The 24,738-nt window shown below is 34.8% G+C and overlaps 5 protein-coding genes across 5 annotated transcripts; 1 reads left to right on the top strand and 4 right to left on the bottom strand.

The window, feature by feature from the left end:
• Positions 1-5,996: 5,996 nt before the first annotated feature.
• LOC141715196 (uncharacterized) lies at positions 5,997-7,244 on the bottom strand. The gene is made up of 2 exons (XM_074518674.1): positions 7,164-7,244; positions 5,997-7,025 (listed from the first exon to the last, which is right to left on the bottom strand). Exons 1-2 carry the CDS (start codon positions 7,242-7,244, stop codon positions 5,997-5,999), a joined length of 1,110 nt encoding a protein of 369 aa, XP_074374775.1.
• An 815-nt stretch (positions 7,245-8,059) lies between these two features.
• LOC141715197 (AT-hook motif nuclear-localized protein 11-like) lies at positions 8,060-10,904 on the top strand. The gene is made up of 4 exons (XM_074518675.1): positions 8,060-8,387; positions 8,772-8,839; positions 9,296-9,457; positions 10,884-10,904. Exons 1-4 carry the CDS (start codon positions 8,060-8,062, stop codon positions 10,902-10,904), a joined length of 579 nt encoding a protein of 192 aa, XP_074374776.1.
• Positions 10,905-14,134: 3,230 nt separating this feature from the next.
• Positions 14,135-15,015, bottom strand: LOC141715198 (uncharacterized). Its single transcript, XM_074518676.1, has 2 exons — positions 14,800-15,015; positions 14,135-14,680 (listed from the first exon to the last, which is right to left on the bottom strand). Exons 1-2 carry the CDS (start codon positions 15,013-15,015, stop codon positions 14,135-14,137), a joined length of 762 nt encoding a protein of 253 aa, XP_074374777.1.
• Positions 15,016-19,373: 4,358 nt separating this feature from the next.
• Positions 19,374-20,138, bottom strand: LOC141715199 (uncharacterized). The gene has a single exon (XM_074518677.1). The coding sequence runs from the start codon at positions 20,136-20,138 to the stop codon at positions 19,374-19,376; it is 765 nt and encodes a 254-aa protein (XP_074374778.1).
• A 525-nt stretch (positions 20,139-20,663) lies between these two features.
• LOC141711137 (putative FCP1 homology domain-containing protein C1271.03c) lies at positions 20,664-22,233 on the bottom strand. Its single transcript, XM_074513569.1, has 6 exons — positions 21,882-22,233; positions 21,694-21,775; positions 21,535-21,601; positions 21,268-21,429; positions 21,118-21,178; positions 20,664-21,027 (listed from the first exon to the last, which is right to left on the bottom strand). The coding sequence occupies exons 1-6, from the start codon at positions 22,126-22,128 to the stop codon at positions 20,837-20,839; spliced, it is 810 nt and encodes a 269-aa protein (XP_074369670.1). The 5' UTR covers positions 22,129-22,233; the 3' UTR covers positions 20,664-20,836.
• Between the last annotated feature and the right edge of the window lie 2,505 nt (positions 22,234-24,738).

Raw genomic sequence — 24,738 nt, forward strand, 5'->3', positions numbered from 1 at the left:
GTGTAGATGTTGCATTTGCGGAGGTAACGCCAATTCATATGCCACTTTTCCAACTCGTCGCAATACCTTGAATGGTCCAATATACCTAGGACTCAACTTCCCTTTCTTTCTGAATCTGGTTATACCTTTCCAAGGAGATATTTTTAACAAGACTTTGTCTCTAGGTTCGAATTGCACATCTTTTCGTTCTCGATTTGTATACTTCATTTGTCGATCTTGTGCTGTAACTAATCTTTTTCGTCTCATTTCCACTTTTTTTTTTATTTGTTGAACTAGCTCCGGGCTAATTAAGAAGCTTGCTTTCATGACATGTAATGATGAGGAAAATCTTCAACTGATTAGGTATTATCTTATGATCAACGCAATTCAACTCTTACAATTCTTAATGTTGAAACACCTAATATGCATGTTGGAACCATCACTTCCAACACATAATCTAAGTCAAGTAAAGTGAATATTATGGCTAAAAATCTTGAATCTTTAAAGACGGTAGATGGTAAGAATAATAAATAGACTAGGAAAGGAATGTTAAGCACATGAATATTAATATAATAAGCATGTGTGCCTAATATTTCATGAAATAATGAATATATTTCTTATAAATCTGCCATTAAGTCACTAGGACCCAATAAGAAAGGATAATCAATTTGTGAATGCGGGAAGGGGTGATCGCGGTACGGACGATGCGGGTGGTTCGGATTTTTCATCGAACCAAAAATCAACTCGCACATGTGGTTTGATCGAATTTTCAAACCGCACCGTGTAATAGAGAAACCGACATAAAACACCCAAAAAAATGTGGTGTGATATGGTGCATTGCGGTTTTTGTAGTTCAAATATATTAAAAAATATAAAATTAAAACATAAATAATTTTGTAGTTCCGTGAAATGATAAATATTTATAATAAACACAACATAAATTTGTAATTTAACATAACATGGTAACAAAGTGACAGTAAAAATTGAATTACGAATAGAGTAGACTAGCTTATACTTTAACAATATAAAAATTCACATTATAACAATAATAATAATTTTCACATAAATTTATAAATTTCTAACGTTAGTATTATCGTAATTGAATTTTGTGCTATTAAGTTGGTTCATTGTGATAAAGACAATAACAATTAAAATAATTTTTAACTTAAAGGTCGAAATATGATATATGTACTTATATAATTTTATGTCCAAACCTTCTATGCCAAATTTCTTGATATGTATTAAATGTTGATAAAAAAATGTGTGTTTTTGTTCTTTATATTCCAATATATATATTATATATATATATATAACAAATTGTGATACTTTCACTCTTCTTCATCTTTCGACTAATTAGTCTTAACATCTTTGTGTTTGTAAGACAGGGGTAAACAAAGAATTTTGAAATCGAACCTAAAAAATGAAAAGTATAAATGTACAAATATTTTTGGTATTAGCTTTAAAAAAAAATACTCCCCTGTATCACCCAATTCTTTACATTATATTTGGGCATACAGATTTAGAAAAAGTGTAAATACACTTATATATAGAAAAATGTATAATGTCTAGCAATGTCATCAGCACGATAAATTTTTAGAAAAACATTTATTAATCATTTAAAAAAAAATCATAAACTTTTCACCAAATTATATTTATCTATTCGGTGAGAATCCAATGAGTAGTTATATGTCATGTTTATTTGTAAATTTACTTATCTACACTATCTATACTATACTATAATAATTCGAATGAGGTATAATTTGTAATTTGTAATTTGGTTAACCCCTTTTTGGTTATTCCTTTTTCATCACTACCTTCAAAACTTCTTATCAAATAATCAAAGCCGTTAGATCCAAATACTAAAAAAATACACTCCACAAGTTCTCAGGTTCGAATCGCGTCAACAACAAACATTTTCATTATTATTTGTAAAGATACATATAAGTTCTCGTGTTTGATACCCGTTACAAACAAACATTTATATTATTTATAAAGATACATATAAGTTTAAAAATTCGAATCTCCCTCAACAACAACAAACATTTATATTATTATTTATGACTAAGATCTCAACCTAACTTGAAATTATAATTATATAATAATTATTTAGTAGTTAATTATTTATATAAAATTTTAATAAAATTAAACAAAATAAAATTAAAAAATATATAAATATTAATCAAAACCCACGGGCAGCTAGTTTATGTAATTCTCAATTAGAAAAACCACTTTACATCTCGAGAATAAATAGCAATCTTGTAATATGTTATACAAGTTGTAGAAATTTTGTTAGTAGGTACATGCAAATAATAAATTTCATATCTTCATATGAATGTAGACCGGATTTTGATTTATGTTCTGTCATGAATGAAAATAATTTATTAATAGCAAACGACAAAATTCTTTCATTTACAGATATTGAAACGCATGCGTTACAAGTCAAAACGCGTATTATAAATGTATTTAGAAAAGTGACAGATAAATACAAATAGTAAATAAATTTAGAAGAATTGTGACATTTATTTTTACTCATCTATTTATTGATATTATGAATATTAAATCCTTCCGATGTCAAACAAAATATTGAACAATTACTAAATGGATATATGAGATATTATTTTTAATTTGCATTTTGAACAAGAAAAAAATCAAAATTAGAAAATAATCTAAGTAAATTCAAAAATAAATTGTTTTCTGTATAGGTAGTAAGTAGTGGATATGTTACAATCTGTGATTCAAAACTCTTGTTCTTTGTACTTGATTAATGATTGATATATTGCATTTGATCTCTGAATTGCTTGTGAGATAAAGATGTAAACTAGAGAGATAAAAGAGAGAGAGAGAGAGAGATCTTGTGAATGTGAAATTTTGGAAAATGAAGAAGTTAGTTACAACAGAATTGAGTTCTCGGCTATATAGAGCCACAGACTAAAACAATGTGAAAATACTACACTGCCCTTTACTCACTACAAACAAAGTAGTAAAATTAACAGTAATGAAAAATTCCAAATGTAGAATATTCCAACAGCCCCCCTCAAGCTGGAGGAGGTGTAAACATCCCAAGCTTGGACTTGAGATCAGATAGTTGTGCAGAAGGAACGACCTTAGTGAGCATGTCAGCTAGTTGAGATTGAGTGGACAAATAAGTGAGCTGAAGAAGACCTTCGAGTACCTTGTCACGAGTGAAATGACAATCAATGTCAATGTGTTTTGTACGTTCATGAAAGACGAGATTACGGGCAATATGAAGGGCGGACTGATTATCACAGTGCAAGGTCACAGGACAGAGATCAGAAACACCAAATTCAGTCAACAAACGAACGAGCCAAGTGACCTCAGAAGCAGCAGCTGCCATGGCTCGATATTCTGCTTCTGAGGAAGAACGAGAAACAGTAGATTGCTTCTTGCTTTTCCAACTAATTGGAGACTTACCCAGGAGAATAACATATCCTGTGACAGAACGACGAGTATCCAAATAAGCAGCCCAATCGGAATCCGAAAAAGCTTGAAGAGTAAGCTTAGAGGCACCTTTGAGGAGAATACCTTGCCCAGCTGTACCAGCCACAAAACGAAGAGTGTGAAGTAATGCTTCATAATGAGGTACACGGGGCTGACTCATGAATTGACTGAGTGTTTGAACTGTGAAAGATAAGTCAGGACGAGTATGACAAAGAAAGTTCAATTTACCAACCCAACAGCGGTATAAACCAGCATCATGAAACAAAGGACAAGAATCTCCGGTGAGTTTCAGATGGAGAGGTAAGGGAGTAGCAACAGGAGAAGAATCCATCAGTCCAGCATCAGTCAACAACTCCTTTGTAAACTTTCCTTGAGTTAAGGTGATACCCTCAGGTATGTAATTAACCTCAAGACCCAAGAAGAAATGTAGAAGACCAAGATCCTTTATGCTAAAAGTGACATCCAAATACTGTTTGAGAGAAGAAATAGCAGCTAAATTGTTACCAGTTAATATGATGTCGTCTACATAGACAGCCACAATGGTAAGGTCTGCATTAGATCCTTTGAGAAATAAAGAATAATCATTCTTAGACTGTCTATATCCTTGTAACAATAGAGCATGATGCAGTTTGGAGAACCAGTGTCGACTAGCTTGCCTTAAAATATACAAGGATTTATTCAACTTGCAAACCAAATTAGATGGATTATGTACTCCTTCTGGAAACCTCATATACACCTCTTTATGGAGATCTCCATGAAGAAATACATTATTTATATCCAACTGATAGAGCTTCCAATTGTTACTTGCGGTCAAGGCCAGAATGCACCTAACAGTAGTCATTTTGACTATAGGAGAGAAGGTTTCCTGAAAGTCAATGCCATATTTCTGTGTGTAACCCTTGGCGACCAACCTGGCTTTGTACCTCTCAATCGTTCCATCTGATTTAAGTTTGGTTTTAAAAACCCACTTACAACCGATCGCTCTTTTTCCTTTAGGTAGAGGAACAACATACCAAGTGTTATTCTTGGCTAGAGCATCCAGTTCAAGTTGCATAGCAATATTCCAATGATCATGCTTAGAAGCTTCAACATAAGAAACTGGATCAGTAGCAGCAGCAGAAATAAATGCATGATGTGAATTTGGTAAACATGAAGATGATACCAAATTACACCAATGGGAAGAAATCTGAGCAGAATTGCAGATAAAATCATTATACAGTGTTAATTTCCGAGGTATTCTGGTGGATCTTCTCAGAACAGGTGAATGAGAATGGTCAGATTCATTTGAAGGTGCATTAGAAAAATGAGAAGAAGATTGATGAAAAATGTCAGGAAGTGGAAAATCATCAAAAGTTTCAAGAGTTGGAGAATAAAGTGGCAGAAAGAAAGACATATTGGAATTAAAGGAATGAACTGGCATGTGAAAAGGAAAATTATTTTCATGAAAAATTACATCTCTGGAAACAATGATCTGATTTGTGGAAAGATTCAAAACTTTATAACCTTTCTGAGATAAAGGATAACCAACAAAAACGCCAGGTTGAGCCCTAGGTTGTAGTTTGGTTCTATTCTGATGAATAGTAGAGACAAAACAAAGACAGCCAAACACCCTCAATAAAGAATAATCAGGTTTCTTAGAATAGATGATCTCATAAGGAGACATGTTATGAAAAGATTGCATTGGCATTCTATTGATAAGATAGGCAGCACATTGCACACAATCACCCCAATACTTGATAGGAACCTTTGACTGAAAGAGAAGAGATCTAGTAACTTCTAAAAGATGCTTGTGTTTCCGCTCAACAATTCCATTTTGTTGAGGAGACTCTACACAGCTAGTTTGATGAGATATACCATGAGAATTATAAAAATTCACAATAGAACCATAACATAGCTCCTTAGCATTATCAGTTCTGATGTGAGCTATATTAGCAGAAAATTGATTCTTTATAATCAAAGCAAAATTTTGCAAACTGTCAGCAGAATCAGATTTATTAGCCATCAAATATACCCAAGTTGCTCTACTGAAATCATCAACTATAGTGAGAAAGAACTTAAAACCTTGATGTGTCACAGTACTGTATGGGCCCCACACATCAACATGAAGCAGCTCAAAAATTCTGGTTGTCTTGGTAACACTTGAGTAAAAGGGTAATCTATGTTGTTTGGCAGGAGGACAAATAGAGCATATATAATTGCTACAAAAACCTTTCACATCTAAATCAGGCTGTATCAAAGACATTTTTGAAAAAGCAATATATCCTAATCTCAAATGAAGCAATTTGGCCAATTTAAGAGAATGTGATTCAGTATGTGTACCAGAAGAAGAATCAGATCCACAATTTGCCATTCCTGCATGATGACCTGAAGATGAAAGAGACAAAGGTAGTGGTCCTTTGATAAAGAGACTTGTGTCAGCAATGTATAAACCATTCCTCAATTTACCAAAAACTGTTGACAAACCCTTTGATGAATCTTGTAGGAAACACATGTCAGGAGTAAATTGAACCGATAGATCACTATCTTGACACAATTTAGTCACACATATCAAATTGAACTTAAACCCAGGTCCAAATTATGGAATCAGTAAGTCTAACTGTTCCAACATGAGTGACCACAACTCTAGAACCATCAGGTATAGTGATAAAAGTATCAGCAATCTGTGTATAAGAGTCAAAAGAAGAAATCTCATAACACATGTGGTCAGAAGCACCACTGTCTAAAATCCACTCATTTTGTGTAGTGGCAGAAAGCAAACAATGAATACCAGTAAACAAAGTGCCTGCAAGCAATGCATTTCCATTTGAGTAATTGGAATAATCATTTCCCGAAAAACTGCTTCCAACTTCATGATCCTTAGTCTTAGTGTTGATTAAACTCAGTAAATGATTGTACTGCTCCATGCTGATGTAAGAAGCATTTCCAGATCCTGAAGAAACCAAATTTCCTGATTCTCCAGATCCAACCTGATTGCTTACTTCTAGATTACCATCTTCAATAGTAGCACAATTAACAAATCTTTTCAACTGTCCACCTCTAAAGTTGGGTGGATAACCATGAATTTTATAACATCTGTCAATGGTATGACCACCCATCTTACAATGATCACAAAAATACTTACTACTTGGACCTTTTCTATTACCAACAAATTGAGATCCATCAACCTTCTGAGGAAGCACATAACCAGTTTTGTTGTTAGAATTAAATCCTCCAAATCTGTTATTATAAGTTCTCTTTTCTGCTGCAAAAGCTGTAGATTCAACAATATTCGGAACAATTCTACTAATCTCTCTGTGTCTCTGCTCTTGCAACAACATCCTATAGGCTTGTGGTAAAGAAGGCAGAGTATCCATCATCAAAATATTTGATCTCACATTAGAATAATTGTTGTTTAATTTCATAAGAAAGAACATCAGTCTTTGATCTTGCTGCATTTTCAGAAACTTTGCAGACAAAGTACATGTACAATTGGCACACTCACACACAGGGAGTGGACTCAAATTGTCAATTTCATCCCATGTCTTCTTAAGCTGTGTATAATATTCAGCAATCGGTAGATTATCTTGACTAGAATCAGAAATTTCTTGCTATAAAGCATACAATTGTGCAGAAGAGGCATGTCCAAATCTCTCTTCAAGTTCTAGCCAAATGTCTCTAGCAGTATCTACGTACAAGATACTAGCAGCAATTTGTTGATCTAACGCAGTGATCAACCAACCAATTACCATACTATTGCACCTAGACCAAGCTCTATAACTATCATCAGTTATCAAAGGTTTCTCCAAAGAACCATCCACAAACGTCATCTTATTCTTAGCAGTCAAACCAATTATCATAGATCGTTTCCAATTAGTATAATTCGATCCATTAAATTGCACTGAAACTAACTTCAGGCCAGTGTTATCACTAGGATGAACAAAATACACAGAACTTGGATCTTGATTGAGATCCATTCAAAGAAATTCAACAAATCACACTTTATATGATCTAATAACAAGCAAACTAATCTAACAATATCAGATATGCGGATAATCTGAAGCAAAACCACCAGTAAAGAAGTGAATCAATCACGAATCGAATCAAGAACAAATATAGACAAATAGTCAATCGAAAAATCTTACGATTGAGTCGACCAAAGATCAAGAACCGATAAACTCAGCGGCAAAACTTCAAACAGATCATAGACACTCGCTCTGATACCATGTTACAATCTGTGATTCAAAACTCTTGTTCTTTGTACTTGATTAATGATTGATAAATTGCATTTGATCTTTGAATTGCTTGTGAGATAAAGATGTAAACTAGAGAGATAAAAGAGAGAGAGAGATCTTGTGAATGTGAAAATTTGGAAAATGAAGAAGTTAGTTACAACAGAATTGAGTTCTCAGCTATATAGAGCCACAGACTAAAACAATGTGAAAATACTACACTGCCCTTTACTCACTACAAACAAAGTAGTAAAATTAACGGTAATGAAAAATTCCAAATGTAGAATATTCCAACAGATACGAGTGCCATTTATATTTACAACACAAGTCCATAACATTTGCAACATTGCTAATCAGAAACACACAGACTAAAAAAACACACAGAAACACAAACAGAGACCCTCTTGGAAACAATGGCAGCAGAAAAGGGGAAGTGTATAGACATGAATACCCCCAGTCAGCAGGTAAAAAGAAAGAGGGGAAGGCTGGGAAAGTCCGACTCCGCAGGGAATTTGGCGGTGCCTCAAGGAAGTGCTGGTGCATCTCTGCCGATGAAAGGTGCTGTTATTTCACAGCCACCATTAACTGCTGTTGCTTCACAGCCTGTGCCACCCATTGTTTCGCAAACACGGCCTGCACTCACTTTGTCTCAGTCAGCTGAAAATTCAGTTAACAGGACCCAAGGGCGTGCTCGTGTACGACCCAGGGGTTCTGGAAACTTGGACATGCTTGCTTACACTGGTCAGTACTTTTTTCTACTGAATTTTAACAAATATTGATTTATTTGGGGTTTTTTTTTTGTTTTTTTTTGAGGTTTACACACTATTGTATTTATGTTGTTGGTCGTTTAGAAATAATAGATTTTTTTAAAAAAATAGAAGAAATGGATCGTTTTGGTATTTAATTTTTGGAATATATTTACTTTTCTTTTGTCTACTTTTAAGATATAGTAAATACCCATTTTAATAAATTATTTTTGAACTTTTCAAAAATAATTTTTTAATTTATGACAAGATTTAAAAAAAAACAAATAAGGGAGTGTGTTCAATGCACTATGTGTTTGTCTTTTTATGTTGACTTTATCTGTTTTTAGTGTTGACTTTATGTGTTCATTAATTTGTTAAGGTGAGGTATTTACAGACACCACTGTTGCTGACTTTAGAGTGCATGTGATACATGTAGACTCTGGAGAGGTATATACATGCTATTTCTCTTTTTAAATTTTTATTTTTTTAACGGGACTGTTTCCAATGCCTACTTTTTCCAGCCATCTTCTTTTGGTGGTCTAAGAACTTATGAGGTTTGACTCTTATCTACTACTACTTCAACTCTATTTTATTGGTTGCATGCGAACTAGGAAATTAGTTTGTATTTGCATTGTATGTGTCTGTTAGCAATGCAAATGAATTTTATCTTGAAATTTTGAAAAAGGTGATTAGCGGTTTTGTGCCTTGTGATTTATAGGCTAAAATAGAGGACATGCCCTGTTCCGATCAGGGCTATTGTGTTACTTGTGATTTCCAAGTGCGGGAGACAACTGTACTTTGTTTACATACATATATTTCAATGAAAATTTAATTGTTAAATGGAATTACTCTTTCATTAATCTGTCTTCTCTTTCATTCACAATTTGAACCTATATACTGCAGGGTCAGTTTCAAATCTTGTCATTAACTGGCTCATATACTGTCGCTGAAACTGGAAGAGGAAGATGTAGAACAGGTGGTTTCAGTGCATCCCTAGCATGTCCGGACGGCCGTGTCATAGGAGGTGGGGTGGTTGGTCCGCTAGTTGCAGCTAGCGGGGTTCAAGTAAGATCTTCTCTTTGCTCTACTATTAGGATTTGGTTATGTACACTTATAAGTGAAAGGTCTCATGCTAGCTGTTACAAAATTGGTATGCTGAGATGTAGTAGCATGCTCAATTTGTTTTCCATGCATTTCACTTTCCAACATTCTGCTGATTGAAGCTAGTAAGCATGCATTAAGTCAGACATGCATTTTTCAACTTAATACTCTTGTATTGTTAAATGCAATGTGTGCTATCTATTTAGTTTTGGGGTGCGTTAAGTCTATATTTTTAGTTATTTTTTTGACTCCTCTCCGGAAGCCTTTACCCAGGCTTGTGGTTGTCTTTTTTGGGGCTAAGTAACAATGATCACAGAGCAAAGTTTCATGAAATCAATGGGTTGATATAATCATGTATATGTGTGCTAGTTTTTAACCTTTATGTTAACACACATTTTCTTCTCACGCTGTGGTTGGGACCTTTCTCCCAAATTCTTAAAGAAATTATAGACGGCAACAAGATGCAGCAAGACCAGACCATGTGAGAGGCCGAGAAGCGAACCCCCGGCCTGATGAAGTATCATATTAGTTTCTTTCTTGGCTTGCTTGAGGCTCCTGGGAAGCTTTGCAATTATTGACTTTAATCTTTCTGCATATTATTTTCTTACATGAAGTTTCACCAATTTCGCCCGTATATCTTTCTATCTAGTCTAAAATAAATTTGAAATTGCACATCTAGATGATTGGGTGGATAGTTGTTATAGCTAACTAGTACCTGTTATAACGTATTACCCAACAATTAAGACGGTCAAGACAATTTGCGGTTAATACCACCGGATAATAATCGATACCTAATGAATAAAGCAAATAACAAATAGAAGCTTTAGCCAAATTTCTACCCATCATCCTAACCCTAATAGTCCACGTCCTTTTATATACCAACTTGGTAAAATATATTATATTAATCACTCAAATAATTCGATTACAATATCCAATGATATATGTCCTTTCAACAATATATATACGTCCTCTTTTTCCTTATCACTTGTAGTAACTTGTTGATAAAGTTATTCCTTGAATCAAATACTCTCTAGGACCTTTTAATAGCATATATAACATTATATACATTAGGGATCGTGAATGTACACAATTTGTTGATTTGTTAAATATAGATGATCAGGAATGAAACTCAAACACAATTGTATATACACTGCAACAAAATAGGCCAATTACGACGGCCAACTTACGACGGAAAAAAATGTGCGCCCAACTTACAACGGAAAAAAGTAAAACGTCGTAATGATTTATGACGAAATACAAAACCATCGTAAATTTAGTATTTTATTAATAAAATTATGCACGACACGATTAAACAAAAATGAAAATTATTTGAAGTTGCGACGATTTAAATATTTCGTCGTAAGTTAATTATTATTTTTTTTTTTTGAAGAAAATGAGTGGATTTCATTAAGCAACATCAAGCAAAAGAGTCTCCAACAACAATTCTGGAGGAGACGTTAATATGTTTGGACAATCTAGCGAACAAGGTAAACGAGCCATAAGATGGGCTGCCTTGTTTGCCTGCCGTTTAACAAACATTACTGAAAAACCTGGTCTAGATAGTAGTGCCACACGACAATAATCCAGAATGTGACCTACTTCTAAATGAATCTCATGAGCATTTTTAATCGCTTGCACACAAAGGAGAGAATCAGACTCAATGCATACTTTTTGGTGGGTCATCGAAAACAACCAGACTATTCCTTCCTGCAAGGCCAGTGCTTCTACAGTGCTCACCATTCGGATACACATAGTTTTACCTGCCACAAAATGTCCTCGATGATCTCGAAGGACTAGACCTATAGTAAAAGTGTCTGTTCCGAGTTTTATAGCAGCATCAACATTTAATTTAAAGCATCCCTCATCAGGTGGCTTCCATTTGTGAGACGATCGAGCAATAACTCCTGCACTCAGTGCCTGGAATTGAGACTTATTCTGTTTAGCCAGCTTCCAGTCTACTATTGATTTAGTGCTCCAGTCCATAGCCACTACATTAGTAACTACCTTGTCGTCCCAGACTTTTTTATTCCTGAAAAACCAGATGCCCCACAATACCTTAGCCAATACTTCTGTCTCTTCACTTGAAGCAATACTGATCTTCTGAAGGAGCCATTCTGTAACATCTTCCACCATTTGCATATCATAAACTATACCAGCATATTGCCAACAGCTGAGAGCAAATGGGCAGTCAAAGAACACATGAGCCATATGCTCAACATCTGACATACACATGGGACACGTAATTGGTAATCGCACTCCTTTAGCACTTAATCTTCTTCTAACAGGCACATTGTTTCTGCAGAAACGCCAAAGAAAGATCTTGATCTTGTGAGGAAGATTTAATCTCCAGAGCTTGTTCCAGCCATTTGATTGAATTATAGTGCCAACCCCCACATTGGACTCGTGCCAAAGTTGGTACCCAGTTTTGACTGTGTACTGGCCATTTGTTGTTCTTGTCCATGCTAGTCTATCTACTACATTAGTCTGAGGAATACGCATTACCAGAATCAAGCGAGCATCTGCTTCAGTGAAAAATGATTTCACCCTCTCAACCTCCCAACTCTTAGAATCAGATTGGAAAAAACTTGAAACAGGGATATGATTTGTTCCGTACTCAATGCCCTGTGTCACACAGAAATCAGTCGTGCCATGAATCCACGGATCTTTAACCGCGTTTATATCCACACCATCTCCTAGCACCCACTTGTATCCCTTAAAAATACTATTCTTTGCCGTCATAATTCCTGACCAAACATAGCTAGAGCCTGGACTCACAGAGGCATGAAGAAAATGTGAATTTGGGTAATAACGTGCTTTAAAAACACGAGCAACCAATGATTGAGGTTTTTTTATAAAATTCCAACAGTGTTTCCCCAATAATGCTATATTGAAACCATAAAGGTTTCTAAAACCCATACCACCTTTACTTTTCGATGAACTCATTTTATTAAAATTTTAACTTGAAATTGAAAAAAAAAATATTTAATCAAAATTTACAACGAAATATGTGCGATGGAAAAAATCGGATCGTCAAATTTACGACGGAAATTAAAATTCGTCGTAAGTTATCAAAGAGGGAAATTTAACTTTTTCCCCAAATTTTTGGCGGGGAAAATATTGAACATCCAATTTACGACGGAAATTAAAATTCGTCGTAAGTTATTAAAGAGGGAAATTTAACCTTTTCCCCAAAATTTTGGCGATAAATTTGTCTTTTCTCAAATTTTTTGCAGATAATAAATTATGATGGGTTCTGTCGTAAATTACCACATGATTTTATATAATTTCAATTTTTAAGAAATATTATTTCATTATCCAACCATATTAATGTCAGCATTTATTTGTTTGGGTGACATTTCAAGAATTTCAGTAAAAAATTAAATATTTTGATAAATAATTTAATATGAAACATTGATTATATCACTAATATATATATATAATCATCCATACGGTTGGATAGTTCAAAAATATATTTAAAATAATCGTAACACCAATTTAAGAATAAACACTAGTTACCAGTACTATTCCAACTGATGCTTCACTGGTAAATTGGCAAATCAGATAAAATTATTTTGACATTTAATTTTTTTAATAACATTAATTTATATCAATTGAAATCCATATAGATGTATCGTTCAAAAATATTTTAAAAATAATCGAAACACCAATTTAGAATTAAACACTAGTTAGTTGTACTAGTCAAACTAATGCTTGACTGTTAAAATGGCAAACCAATCTAAAATTATTTTGATATGAAATTTTGGTTATATCACTAATATATATATCTATTGACATCCATACGGTTGGATCATTCAAAAATATTTTTAAAATAATTGAAACATCAATTCAGGACTAAATACTACTTTCATGTACTAGTCAAACTGATCTTTGACTATTAAAATATCAAACCAAATAAAATTATTTTGATATGAAATTTTCGTTATATCACTAATTTATATATCTATTTACATCCATATGGTTGGATCGTTGGAAAATATTTTTAAAATAATCTGAACACTAATTTAGGATTAAACATCAGTTAACTGTACTTGTCAAACCAATGCTTGATTGTTAAAAAGGCCAACCAAATAAATTTGTTTTGATATGAAATTTTGGTTATGTCACTATTATATATATCTATTGACATCCATACGGTTTGATAGTTCAAAATTATTTTTAAAATAATCGAAACTTCAACTCAGGATTAAACACTAGTTAATAGTACTAGTCAAACTGACGTTGGACTTTTAAAATGGAAAACGAGATAAAAATATTTTGACATTAAATATTTTGACGGTAGGTTGATGGGAGGTATACGTGTGCCATCTTGCTCTTTGACATAAGTTGCAACGCCTTGAAGTTTATGTGCCCGAGTTGCTTGTCCCAAAACCATGCTTCATCCTTGTTCTTTGTCAATAAACAAATATGTTCTGCCTCTTTAATATAAATCTTATAGAGTCGATTTCCTGATCTTTTTACATGCGTAGTTTCCAACAACTGTCAAATACCCACACTATCACCATTTATCTCAACTTTGTTCCCTTCCTCGGTCAATTTCCCCAAACTGATAATATTGCTCCTCAACGTTAGTATGTAGTACACTCCATGAAGTTCTCTGGTTTCTCCATTCTTACAAGTAAATCATATGGTACCTTTTCCCTCGATTTTAACTAGTGACCCATCACCAAGCCTTACTTCTCCTTTTTCAATACTATATAGCTTCTCAAATTTCTCTCGATGCCCGGTCATATGGTTGCTAGCTCCATTATCAAGATACCATGTATTCTCCTCCATTTCTTTCTTATTCGTTGGTTTCTTATCTTTAGTTAGCATAATTATGTCTTCTGCACCTCTTTCACACATCACCATCAATAATGCAGGTTCATCATCGTTCAATTGAGTCAAATTTACTTCCTCTTTTGGTTGTCTGACCTTCCTCGATATTCTGCATTCGATCACGAAGTGTCTATAGGAGCCACAATTGAAATATTTTACGGTACATCGATCACGAACAAGCCGATTATCCCTCACACGGTAGTCACTTCCACCTACGGCGTTGTTCTTGCCACTTCTCTTCAACCATTCCTCTCTGGTCAGGAGGAGTTTACTCACTTGTTTTTCTTTCTTCAGCCACTCTTCTTCTGTCAACAAGAGTTGTTGTTGTCCTTGAATTCTCTCCTCTTGTCCCTGCAATCATTCCTCATGTGCTTTCAAAGCCCCTGTAATCCCAAGTTTCTTAATTGTTTCAATACTGAAGTAATTTGGAGAAACCTGGTTGGTAAGACTCTTAGCAACTTCTTCACTACATATTCTTCTCCAATCACTTCTCCTAGAAATCTGATCTTTATAACCAAACCAGTGAGTTTCATACAGAAATCGTCTATGTGCTCTAAATCCTTCATATTTAATGACTCAAATTCTAACTTGAGAATTTGAGCTTTAGCTTGATTAACCTTGTCTGCTTCTTGACACAAAGTTTTTATCGCTACCCACCCTTCCTTTGATGTTTTCTTCTCCGCCATCGACAACAATATATCGTCCGGTATGCCTTGATATATCATGGCTAAAACTCACTTATATGCCTTGTCTTCGAGTGCAGCCTTGGGATTTTTCGGTTCAATTGCCTCCCACACGCCATGAGCCCGCATAAAAACTTTCATCTTGGTGGCCCAGACAGTGTAGTTCGATTTCACGAGTATTGGATAACTCAACCCAAACTCCCCTTCTCTACCTCTGCTTGACTCCATCTTTAATCTAGCGTGTGCCAGAAACATAATGCACTGATACCATATATTGGATATAAACTAAATATGCAAAGAAACAAAGCACTTGATTTTCTGATATGGAAAACATAAAACCTAATAGTTATTGATATTATGGATATAAACGTGTTTTTTTTATTTGTCGCTTTGACTTTTGTACACATTTCAATGTGTTTTGACCGCATAGTTAAAATTATCATTTATAAAATTTTCTTTTTGTAAATAAAACTAGACAACTTATATTTTAATTCACAAAAAGAAAACTTTTAAAATCATATTTCTAACTAGTCAGTTAAATCACATTGAAGTATGTGCAAAAGTCAAAGCGACAAATAAAAAAAAACAGAGGGAGTACTACCCATGCTCTTACAAAACTGGTGGATGATCCTAACTACCCAGATTTATTCAAACTTACCAACGTTCACCACTAAGTTGGATTATTCAGACATAATTAAAGCAGTCCAAATTAAATGTTTAGATAAATAAGGCCCAACAGCTCCCGTCTGATGGGGACTGATGGATATCATATCATATGCCAACAATGTAGTGCAGTAGCCGGAGAGATGCACGACACAAGGAAGGCATTTTGTTGTAATGTGCTAGACTTTTAAGTTGGGACTTCTTCCTTTAGTTTTTATATATTTTATATCCAAAAAAAATTGTGCTGGGGATCTGTTCGTAATTAGTTGCTAGAAGATTTTTTCTTAATATTCCAATCAGTTCTTTCTATTCAGCTCTCAGAATAGAAATTAATACTTCAGCTAACAGTCTTTTTTTTGCCGGAAAAAGAAATATTTCATTAACTTCTCAAATCATTGAACATTACATGCGAGAGATCCAGATGATAATCATTCATCCTCCATATACGATCATCTAAAGAACAACTATAACTCGCTAAGAAGTGAGCTACGCCAGTTGCAGATCGCTTAACAAAATTAAGATAAATACCCATATTTTTTAACTCTAAAAGCAGAGCCCCGCACTCTTGTATTATACGACTAAAATCTGACAGTAGAGCTGCAGACCCCCGAATTGCCTGAACAACAGTCCGTTTCTACTGTCACATCTCTAATTTGTTGTTGTTTAATCTAGCTGAGTGCCTCTCTAATACCCATCACTTCTGCTCCCTCTGATGTGTTATTCCCAGACTTGCAACTCGACCATGCCTCTATTAACTCCTCTCTGTGATTTCTGTCAATATAAGCATAGCTAAATCGGTTGGAAGAAAGAAAAATTGCAGCATCGGTATTTACCTTAGTCTTATTTTCAGTTGGAAGAGTCCAGTGCCGGTCACCATCATCGCAGGTTATCATCCCCCACGACTGGTTGAAATGCTTATCTTGAGCAGCTTGCCATTGACTAAGAACCACTTTTGCCAATTCTGCAACCTCCGTAATCTCCGTCCATTTTTGATTCCATACCAGATCATTCCGACACTTCCAGATCGACCAGCACACCATCAAACCCATTTGACACTTATCAGCACTCCATTCTTCAAAATTGTTTATTAACCAATCCTGAAAAGTACTCTGAGAATTACTTTTTCCCAAACCTCCAGCTATTCCCAACAACCCTGAGCAAAAGAGCAGTTCAGTAAGACATGTGTTGTAGTTTCAGGTTCTTCATTGCATAGGGGACATTTAATATTCACTTTCACTTGCTTCATTCTCAGTAATTTCTTTGTTGGAAGACATTCAGTTGCTGCTCTCCACACGAAGTGCTAAACCTTTGGGGGTCCTCTGACATTCCACATCTTCTTCCAGAAATTAGAATTGTTATTTGAGATGCTTCCTGTTTTACTTTCATAGATGATTATAAGCGGTTTTTACTGAATAATGCCCAAGCTTTTCTCTTCTCCAATACCACTTATCTTCATCCCGATGACTCAAAGGAATTGACAGAATCAAATTTATATCTGTTTCTTCAAAAATATCAGTAATCAGCCCTTCATCCAATCTGTTTTCATCTGCAACCAACAAAGATGATATCGTTCTTCCTTTCAGTGATTCGTTCCTCGTAGTAATATATGGGTTGTCATTATCAGGAAGCCATGGATCTTCAAGTACACTTACTGACTGCCCACTACCAATTCGATGCACCAGTCCTTGTTTAAGGATAGGCTGTGCTTCCAGAACGCTCCTCCAAATAAAACTAGGGCTTCCTCCCAGATTAGCCGTCAGAAAAATATTATTTGGATAATACCGAGCTTTGAATATTCTAGCAACTAGGCTGTCTGGCTTTGTTATAAGTCTCCACCCTTGTTTTCCAACTAAGGCTAGTCGTGCAAATTTCTAAATCCTAACCCTCCTGGCATCTTTGATTTACACATCCTCTCCCATCGCATCCAGTGAATACTCTTATCCTTTTTTGTAGAAGAACGCCACTGGACTTACACATCATCGTCTCAATATCTATGCACATCTCAACGGGGAGCAAGAAAACACTTATGGCATAGTTAGGCATTGCTTGAGCTACCGTCTTTAAAATAATCTCTTTCCCACTTTTGTTCAACAATAACTTGCCATCCCACGTTGAATTCTGGATCAAACCTTTTCCTTTATATAACCCAGCTTAGCTGTTTTGTTCCTTCCTACACAGTTAGGCAGCCCTATATACTGACTATTAGCTTCTGCTTCATGAAATCTCAATGTCTCCACCACCACCTGCTTTGTTTCTGCATCTATGTTCGGACCAAAGAAAACACTTGATTTATCGACATTAGTTTTCTACCCAGACGCCTTTTCAAATGTATTCAAAATGTTTATCACCTGAGTAGCTTCTTCCTTGCTAGCATGACAGAAAATATAAGAATCGTCCGCAAAGAACATATGAGATACAGCTGGTGCTCCTCTCACGACTTTGATGCCTTTTATCATGCCCCTATTTTCATACCCCCTTTATATGGCTGAAAGACCTTCCATGCAAATCAGGAATAAATAGGACGACAGCGGATCCCCCTGGCTAAGACCCCTTTCTGGTTCTATATTTCCAAACTCCCTCCCAGCATGATTAATTCTGTAACGAGCTGATATCACACACTGCATGAATAAACCACTAGCTCTTCTTTAAAACCCATCTTCCTTAGCACTTCACGTAAATAACCCCATTACACCCTATCGTATGCTTTGTTCATGTCAAGTTTTAAAGCCATCCACCCCTTTTTACCCCTGGTCTTCCTCTTCATATTGTGCATTACTTCATAGGAAACCATGATATTATCTGTAATCAAACGCCTAGGAATGAACTCACTTTGAGTCTCCGAAATTACCCTATCAATTACTTCCCTCAATCGGTTGGCCAGTACTTTGGATACAATCTTGTACAACACGTGTTAAATATATGATCCTATTGGGGCCTTCCTCTAACACCCTAAGGTTTTAGATGAGCTGGTTACTCAACATGGTATCAGAGCTTAGGCTTCGAGTGAGGGGGAGTGTTAAATATATGATTTTATTGGGGCCTTACTCTAATACCTTAAGGTTTTAGATGAGCTGGTTACTCAACAACACGTTACGTAGAGATATTAGTCAAAGGTCCATCATATATCATATATTGTGGATTTTGCTTTTTTGGCACTAGAACAATGTTTGTATCTGTCAAGTGCTCACTGAACACCCCAGTTTCGAAAAAATTCTTAACAAGACCAACAATGTCACTACGAACGATTGACCAATATTTTTGATAGAATCCTGGACTCATTCCATCCGGACCGGGGACTTATCCGGGTACATGTGGAAAAGAGCTTTTTTATCTTTACTAACTTCAACAGGTTTCATCAGGCACGTGTTTTGATCTTCTGTAATTGAACTGGGAATGCAATCAATAATCTCATTCCACCAAGTATCTGAGGCTGAGAATAATATATTGAAATATTGGATCATCAAACCTTCTAACCCAGTTTCCCACTCGACCTTCTCGCAATTTTCATTTAACAAAATCTTGATTTAATTACTTTTTCGACGAGCCTTCGCAGTTGCATGGAAATATTTGCTATTTTGGTCTCCTTCCCTAAGCCGCAACTGCTTGCCTCTTTGTTTCCAGAAGACTTCTTGCTGAACTATAATCTCTGCTAATTTAGTGCTAATTTCCTGATATTTGTTTACTGCCTCTACATCTCTTCAACCTTTTGTACTCCGAATTACCTTTTTACAATCTGAGATACGCCTTCGAAAGTTCCCAGTAATGTCTTGTCCCCAATCAGTCAACACCTCCAGACAGTGATTTAGTTTATTCTGTAAAGGCTCAACTTGGTGTTTATTCCACGTATCCTCAACAATTTGCTTACATATTGGCTCCCTTAACCAAGCATTTTCAAACTTCAACCGTCTTTTTCTAGGAGTTATATGAAGCGTGATTGGCTCCAACAGAATGGGAGTATGGTCTGAAGTGGAGACTTCCAGATTAGTAAGCTTAGCATCTTGAAAAATTTCTAACCATGCTTTAGACACTATGGCTCTGTCCAGACGAATTTCTACCCACTTCTCTGTGCCTTTACCTCTTTCACACGTAAACGGGTACCCATTCAACTCCATATCAATTAAGCCACAATCATCGAGCACTTCTTGAAAGCCTTGTACCAACCAAGATGGATATAATCTACCTCCTCGTTTATGTGCTTGACCAAGCACATTGTTCATATTTCCGATTATGCACCATGGCATGTTAGATTGCGTACTCAAGTCACGAATGAGATTCCACGTACTCCCCCTCCTTGCTCGGTCTGGCTTTCCGTATATACCAGTTAATCTGAACTTACTCCACCCCTGCACTGTAATTATCATATCAATATGGCTATTAGTGTACGTACACAAAGAAGCTTCATTATTATTCCCCCACAGAAGTGCTATGCCTCCTGCCTGCCTTTGACAATCTAGTGCTAGCATTCCATCAAAGCCTAAGACTCTTTTAACTCTTTTAACATGGTCCCGTCTGATTGGGTCTGATGGATATCATATCATATGCCAGCAATCAGGAGTAGTGCAGTAGCTGGAGAGATGCAAGGCACAACACAAGGATGGAGTTTCAAGACATTTTGTTTTAATTAAGCCAGTAATTGTTAGTTAATCAAGTCTCAGTAGATATCTAAGGGCCAAAATTTTAATTATTGGTCATGAAAGAATTATGTTAAAACTTTGAAGTGTATTGAAGGTTAGTAGGTTCTACTCTAGTCTAAGCCCATTGGAATGGTTGTAAGGTGCAAGACTTTTAAGTTGGGTCTGCTTCCTTTAAGTTTCATATATTCTCAAGGTCATGGGATCTGTTCGTTATTTGCTGCTAGAAGATCATTTCTTAATATTTCAATCATTTCTTAATATTTCAATCATTTCTTTCCATTCAGCTCTCAGATTAGAAATTAATTTTTAAGCTAGCAGTCTTAATCAAACCATAATCTTGTAAGAAAAATCAACAAAACAAAAGTGGATGGCACCACCAATAAACACACTTTCGAAAATAATAAAAATCCACTTCATATATTAGAATGCTGAGCAGTTCAACCATGACTAATTTATTTGCAAACTAAGAATTAAGTCGTGACCAGTATCTGTGTCAAGCATAACAGAAATAACATAGAGTGTATATTCTAAGAGCTCGACCCTTGCTTCTGTGATGGCACTCCCTTGCAGAACTGACGGACGATCTTAGAGTAGTACGCCCAATCAGAATGCGAGGCTGTTATTGCAGGTTGTCCAAAAGGATTATCTTTGACGTAAGAAGGAACATTTGCAGCTTCAACAAGGCCATCTAAGAATGCCTGCAGCTCTCCCTTAGGACCTAAATAGCAATAATCATAGAACAATTTATATATATACAAAATACATTTTAAAATGACTAATTAAAAAGCCAATATCAGATTAGTCTTACCCAAAAAATTGTCCTTCACATCACTAACAATGTACTTTTTGGTAAAGATTGCTGTGTTAGGCTGCAACATTATAAAATATTATAATAATTATCCTACTATTGTCGATCTATATTCTAAAAGAAACCGAAAAGAAAACTTATGGAAATTACAGGATTCAGCAGTGCTCTGTAAGGTTCATCATCAATTAACAGAGTGTTGGAGGAGGAATACTGTCCATGCTTTTCCCAAACCTTATCAAGTTCCTTCAAAAAGATGGGCTTGTACTTATTTTCCAGGCACTTGAACCCGGTATCAGTACAATCCTCTTGATCCTGAAACAAAATGAGCAAAACGATATCGGAAAACTGGCATTTCTAACAAGAAACTGATTACAGGGTTTATATTATTGTCAGTTCTTACAGTTTACAATTACTTACCCAAACAAAGAGTAACCTGTTTCTGTAAGCTCCCAATAGGGTGTTCAATAAAGCTTGTATGTTATGTCTGTCGAAGCAATGCATATCAAATATAAAATCATCAGCGAAGTATTAATACTAATTAATACCGGTATAAACATGCAGAGAAAAATTACTAACTCTTTCGCAACAGACCAGAGTCCGACTTCAAATCTTTCAAAGCAAAACTTTAAGAATTCATCACAAAATGGCCTTTTATACACTGCTCAAATATTAAACCAGCACATTAAAATGCAAAATGTACAATATTGTAAATGTAAATTATATAACATCCACAAAATGTATAATCATTTCGAGAAAAAAGTTACCACGAAAGTGTCCATGAAAAACATCAGGACGAATATTTGATGGAATTTTGGTGAATTTTTCACGATCATGCTGCCTGTGAACTAACAGCCCTCCTAGAGCAATCACAAGAAGTTTCTTCTTGGGACCAAGGCTTAATTTGTCCAAGGAAATGTCTAGACTAGCTTCTGTCTTGTCCTCCTCATTGTCACTGCTTTCATCTGAAACGGAAACATTTTTCAGTTTCAAATTTGTCTGTGTGGATGCCATGAAATATTGATATTTGGATCAGTAATACTAGGCACGTATATAGGACGAAGCTTAGAACCTTTGGGCTTCAAATCAACCCAATCAAGCTGGCTTTTCAAATCAATCCAATCAAAACGTTTGGCTTTTCAAGGCAACCCAATTTAATTTATTCATTTATTGGGGAAGAATTTAGGCGGTCCCATGAACATGGGAAATGTGAAACTCAGTTCTAGTTAATTTCCCTTTTTCAAGTTAGATGTGTACTTAAAAAAATTACATATATTAATAAAAGTTATATTTCATAAACCAAAATTACCACTACAAGAAATTCGGGTACATACGACCGGCATAAAACCGGTTGTATTTAGTTAAATACGACCGGAAACGGTCGTATCTAAATACGACCGGTTTTCGATCCGATCGCATTCGGTCCCATCATATTTAGTAACCGGTCGAATTTAGTGCGCTTAATTTGACCAACGGTGGTTGAATTTAAATTTGCCAATTTTCTAATTAAATTTTTAAATTTTCATTTGAAATTTGAAAATCCCGCCAAAAAAATCAAATTTTCGTATAAATTCAAAATTCCCGCAAAAAATACTAAATTTGACCGGATTTACTCATTTATCAAATGCAACCACTTTTGGTTAAAATTAAATTTCGACTGCTTTTGGTAAAAATTCAATTTCTACTGGTTTTGGTCGACTATTATTTTCAACCGGCTTCGGACGAATTAACTTAACAAAATCCCAAAAAAAAATTCCTGTTAAGAGGAACCTCTAATGAATAACCAAATTATTCTCCTTCAGGCATACCCCAAGCATCACAAAATAATGAATAAAAACATATAAACCAAACAAGATTTAAACATAAAACTGATCACTACAAGAAATATTGAATCAGACAATGTTTTTCCACCGTTGTCTAAAAGATGAATTTTTCGTTGTCTATCCGGGGGCGGTGTGTTGGGCACTCATACAATGGTTTCGCACCATTGTAACAAATACATCACACAACTGAATATAAAACCTTTATCTCATTTTATTCACGCAACGCATATGACCCTTTCTAATATTCTACAAACAACAGTTTCTTAGCCGTTGTAACAATTTAGAGGCACAATAGTTAAAAATAGTGTTATGTGAATTTACTCCTACAACAGTTTATGTATAAATTTCATCTAGTTACACAATGGTTTTTATTAAGAAAACAATACTTTAGACAACGGTTTTTTATTTTTTGGGTATTGTGTTTCAGCTATGCTCACAACAGTTTTTGTAATGACCAAGATATTGTTAGAAGAAAATAATTTTATAAAGTAAAACATACAATGGTTTTAATAATTTTTAATGGCTTTCACACAATTGTGTACTAGATCAAACTCATTTAAAACAAATCAAATAGTATTGTTAAAATAAAACTGTGTCTTAATCCTATTGTAAAAATTACAAATAAAATTAAAATTTAATATTCAAAATTTATAAAGAAGAATTACAATTATAGCTACAAATCTATTTTTAACACTCATTTTTCAATTAAGAAATTGAGATCTTGAGCTCCCCTCCTTTTCTCTTCCATCTTCAAACTTAACATCCTGTTACCTACCTGCAATATTAGTTATTTGTTGGAGTTAGGACATGAATTAAATCAAATTGAATGCATCGGAAAAAGCTTAATCAAAAGTGCACAAATTTTACATTATATACAAGGTACTAGTATAAAATAAATCAATTTCAGATGTATATATACTAGGACAATCTAATTTTTTATCCAAGATACATGCTTATTTTTTATCCACATGCTCTTTTTTACCCAAGAACAATAACATAAAACAAATACGCATCTCTCATAATTTTGAAACATCTTGGCAACTAAAATAAAAAGGGTTGTTAAAATTACATAATTTAAGGAAAATAAATAACTTAAGTTTTTTCATTACCTAAAACGACTTGCAAGAGGTAGGTAGAAAAAATAAGTCAATGGATTAAAGTGCTTCCAAACATGCACAACATAATATCTTTTGCAACCCATTTCGTGACTGGAAACATACTTGCAAAATTGCAAAAGCATGTATGAATAATAACTTACTAAAAAGCTGGCATGACAATAATCTTAACAAATAACTATAACTGTGATAATGAATTTACCTATATATTACCTTATATTTGCACACACATATAAAGACATTCCCAGTCTTGCCGCATATGAAAATGATTATAACTTTGCTTGCAATTACCAAAAAAATACCATTTGCCGACAACAAGATGATGGTAGTTCCTTTGTGAATAATTTCCCTGCATAACCATAGACGTAAGTGTATGCCTTCGAGAAGTCTTGTCAAAAAATAATCAGAAGATCAGGCTGCTAAGAAATTTTAGTATAAGGGGAAAGGCCAGTTTTGTATGATGGTGAAATAAAACTCAGGCCACTGCCAATCTTTGAAGCTGCGAATTGACAACATATATACTCAAAATACTGGGTCAACATGCCAAAAAAAGTGGGAATTCACATGCCTCTGTAATATTAAAAGTATATTTCACACACTAAAGATTCATTTTATTCTAAATCTGATCATTGTAATGATGGATAACAATGGTAAGTTTTTTCTGCATGCAAGATCAGTAGTGGATA

This window comes from Apium graveolens, chromosome 3, assembly GCF_009905375.1.
Source record: "Apium graveolens cultivar Ventura chromosome 3, ASM990537v1, whole genome shotgun sequence".
In the NCBI taxonomy this organism is placed as follows: Eukaryota; Viridiplantae; Streptophyta; class Magnoliopsida; order Apiales; family Apiaceae; genus Apium; species Apium graveolens.

Bases quoted from the DNA above. Each gene is read 5' to 3' on its own strand.
- LOC141715196 (XM_074518674.1), bottom strand. From the start codon at position 7,244: ATGACGTTTGTGGATGGTTCTTTGGAGAAACCTTTGATAACTGATGAT. The intron at 7,026-7,163 runs GTAATTGGTTGG...TATGCTTTATAG, and splicing joins GGTCTAGGTGCAATAGTATG to CAAGAAATTTCTGATTCTAG.
- LOC141715197 (XM_074518675.1), top strand. From the start codon at position 8,060: ATGGCAGCAGAAAAGGGGAAGTGTATAGACATGAATACCCCCAGTCAG. The intron at 8,388-8,771 runs GTCAGTACTTTT...TAATTTGTTAAG, and splicing joins GGACATGCTTGCTTACACTG to GTGAGGTATTTACAGACACC. The intron at 8,840-9,295 runs GTATATACATGC...TATATACTGCAG, and splicing joins TACATGTAGACTCTGGAGAG to GGTCAGTTTCAAATCTTGTC.
- LOC141711137 (XM_074513569.1), bottom strand. From the start codon at position 22,128: ATGGCATCCACACAGACAAATTTGAAACTGAAAAATGTTTCCGTTTCA. The intron at 21,776-21,881 runs GTAACTTTTTTC...ATATTTGAGCAG, and splicing joins TTTTCATGGACACTTTCGTG to TGTATAAAAGGCCATTTTGT. The intron at 21,028-21,117 runs GTAAGACTAATC...ATTGCTATTTAG, and splicing joins TGTGAAGGACAATTTTTTGG to GTCCTAAGGGAGAGCTGCAG.
- LOC141715198 (XM_074518676.1), bottom strand. From the start codon at position 15,015: ATGGCGGAGAAGAAAACATCAAAGGAAGGGTGGGTAGCGATAAAAACT. The intron at 14,681-14,799 runs GTAGTGAAGAAG...GAATGATTGCAG, and splicing joins AAGTGATTGGAGAAGAATAT to GGACAAGAGGAGAGAATTCA.
- LOC141715199 (XM_074518677.1), bottom strand. From the start codon at position 20,138: ATGCTAGCACTAGATTGTCAAAGGCAGGCAGGAGGCATAGCACTTCTG.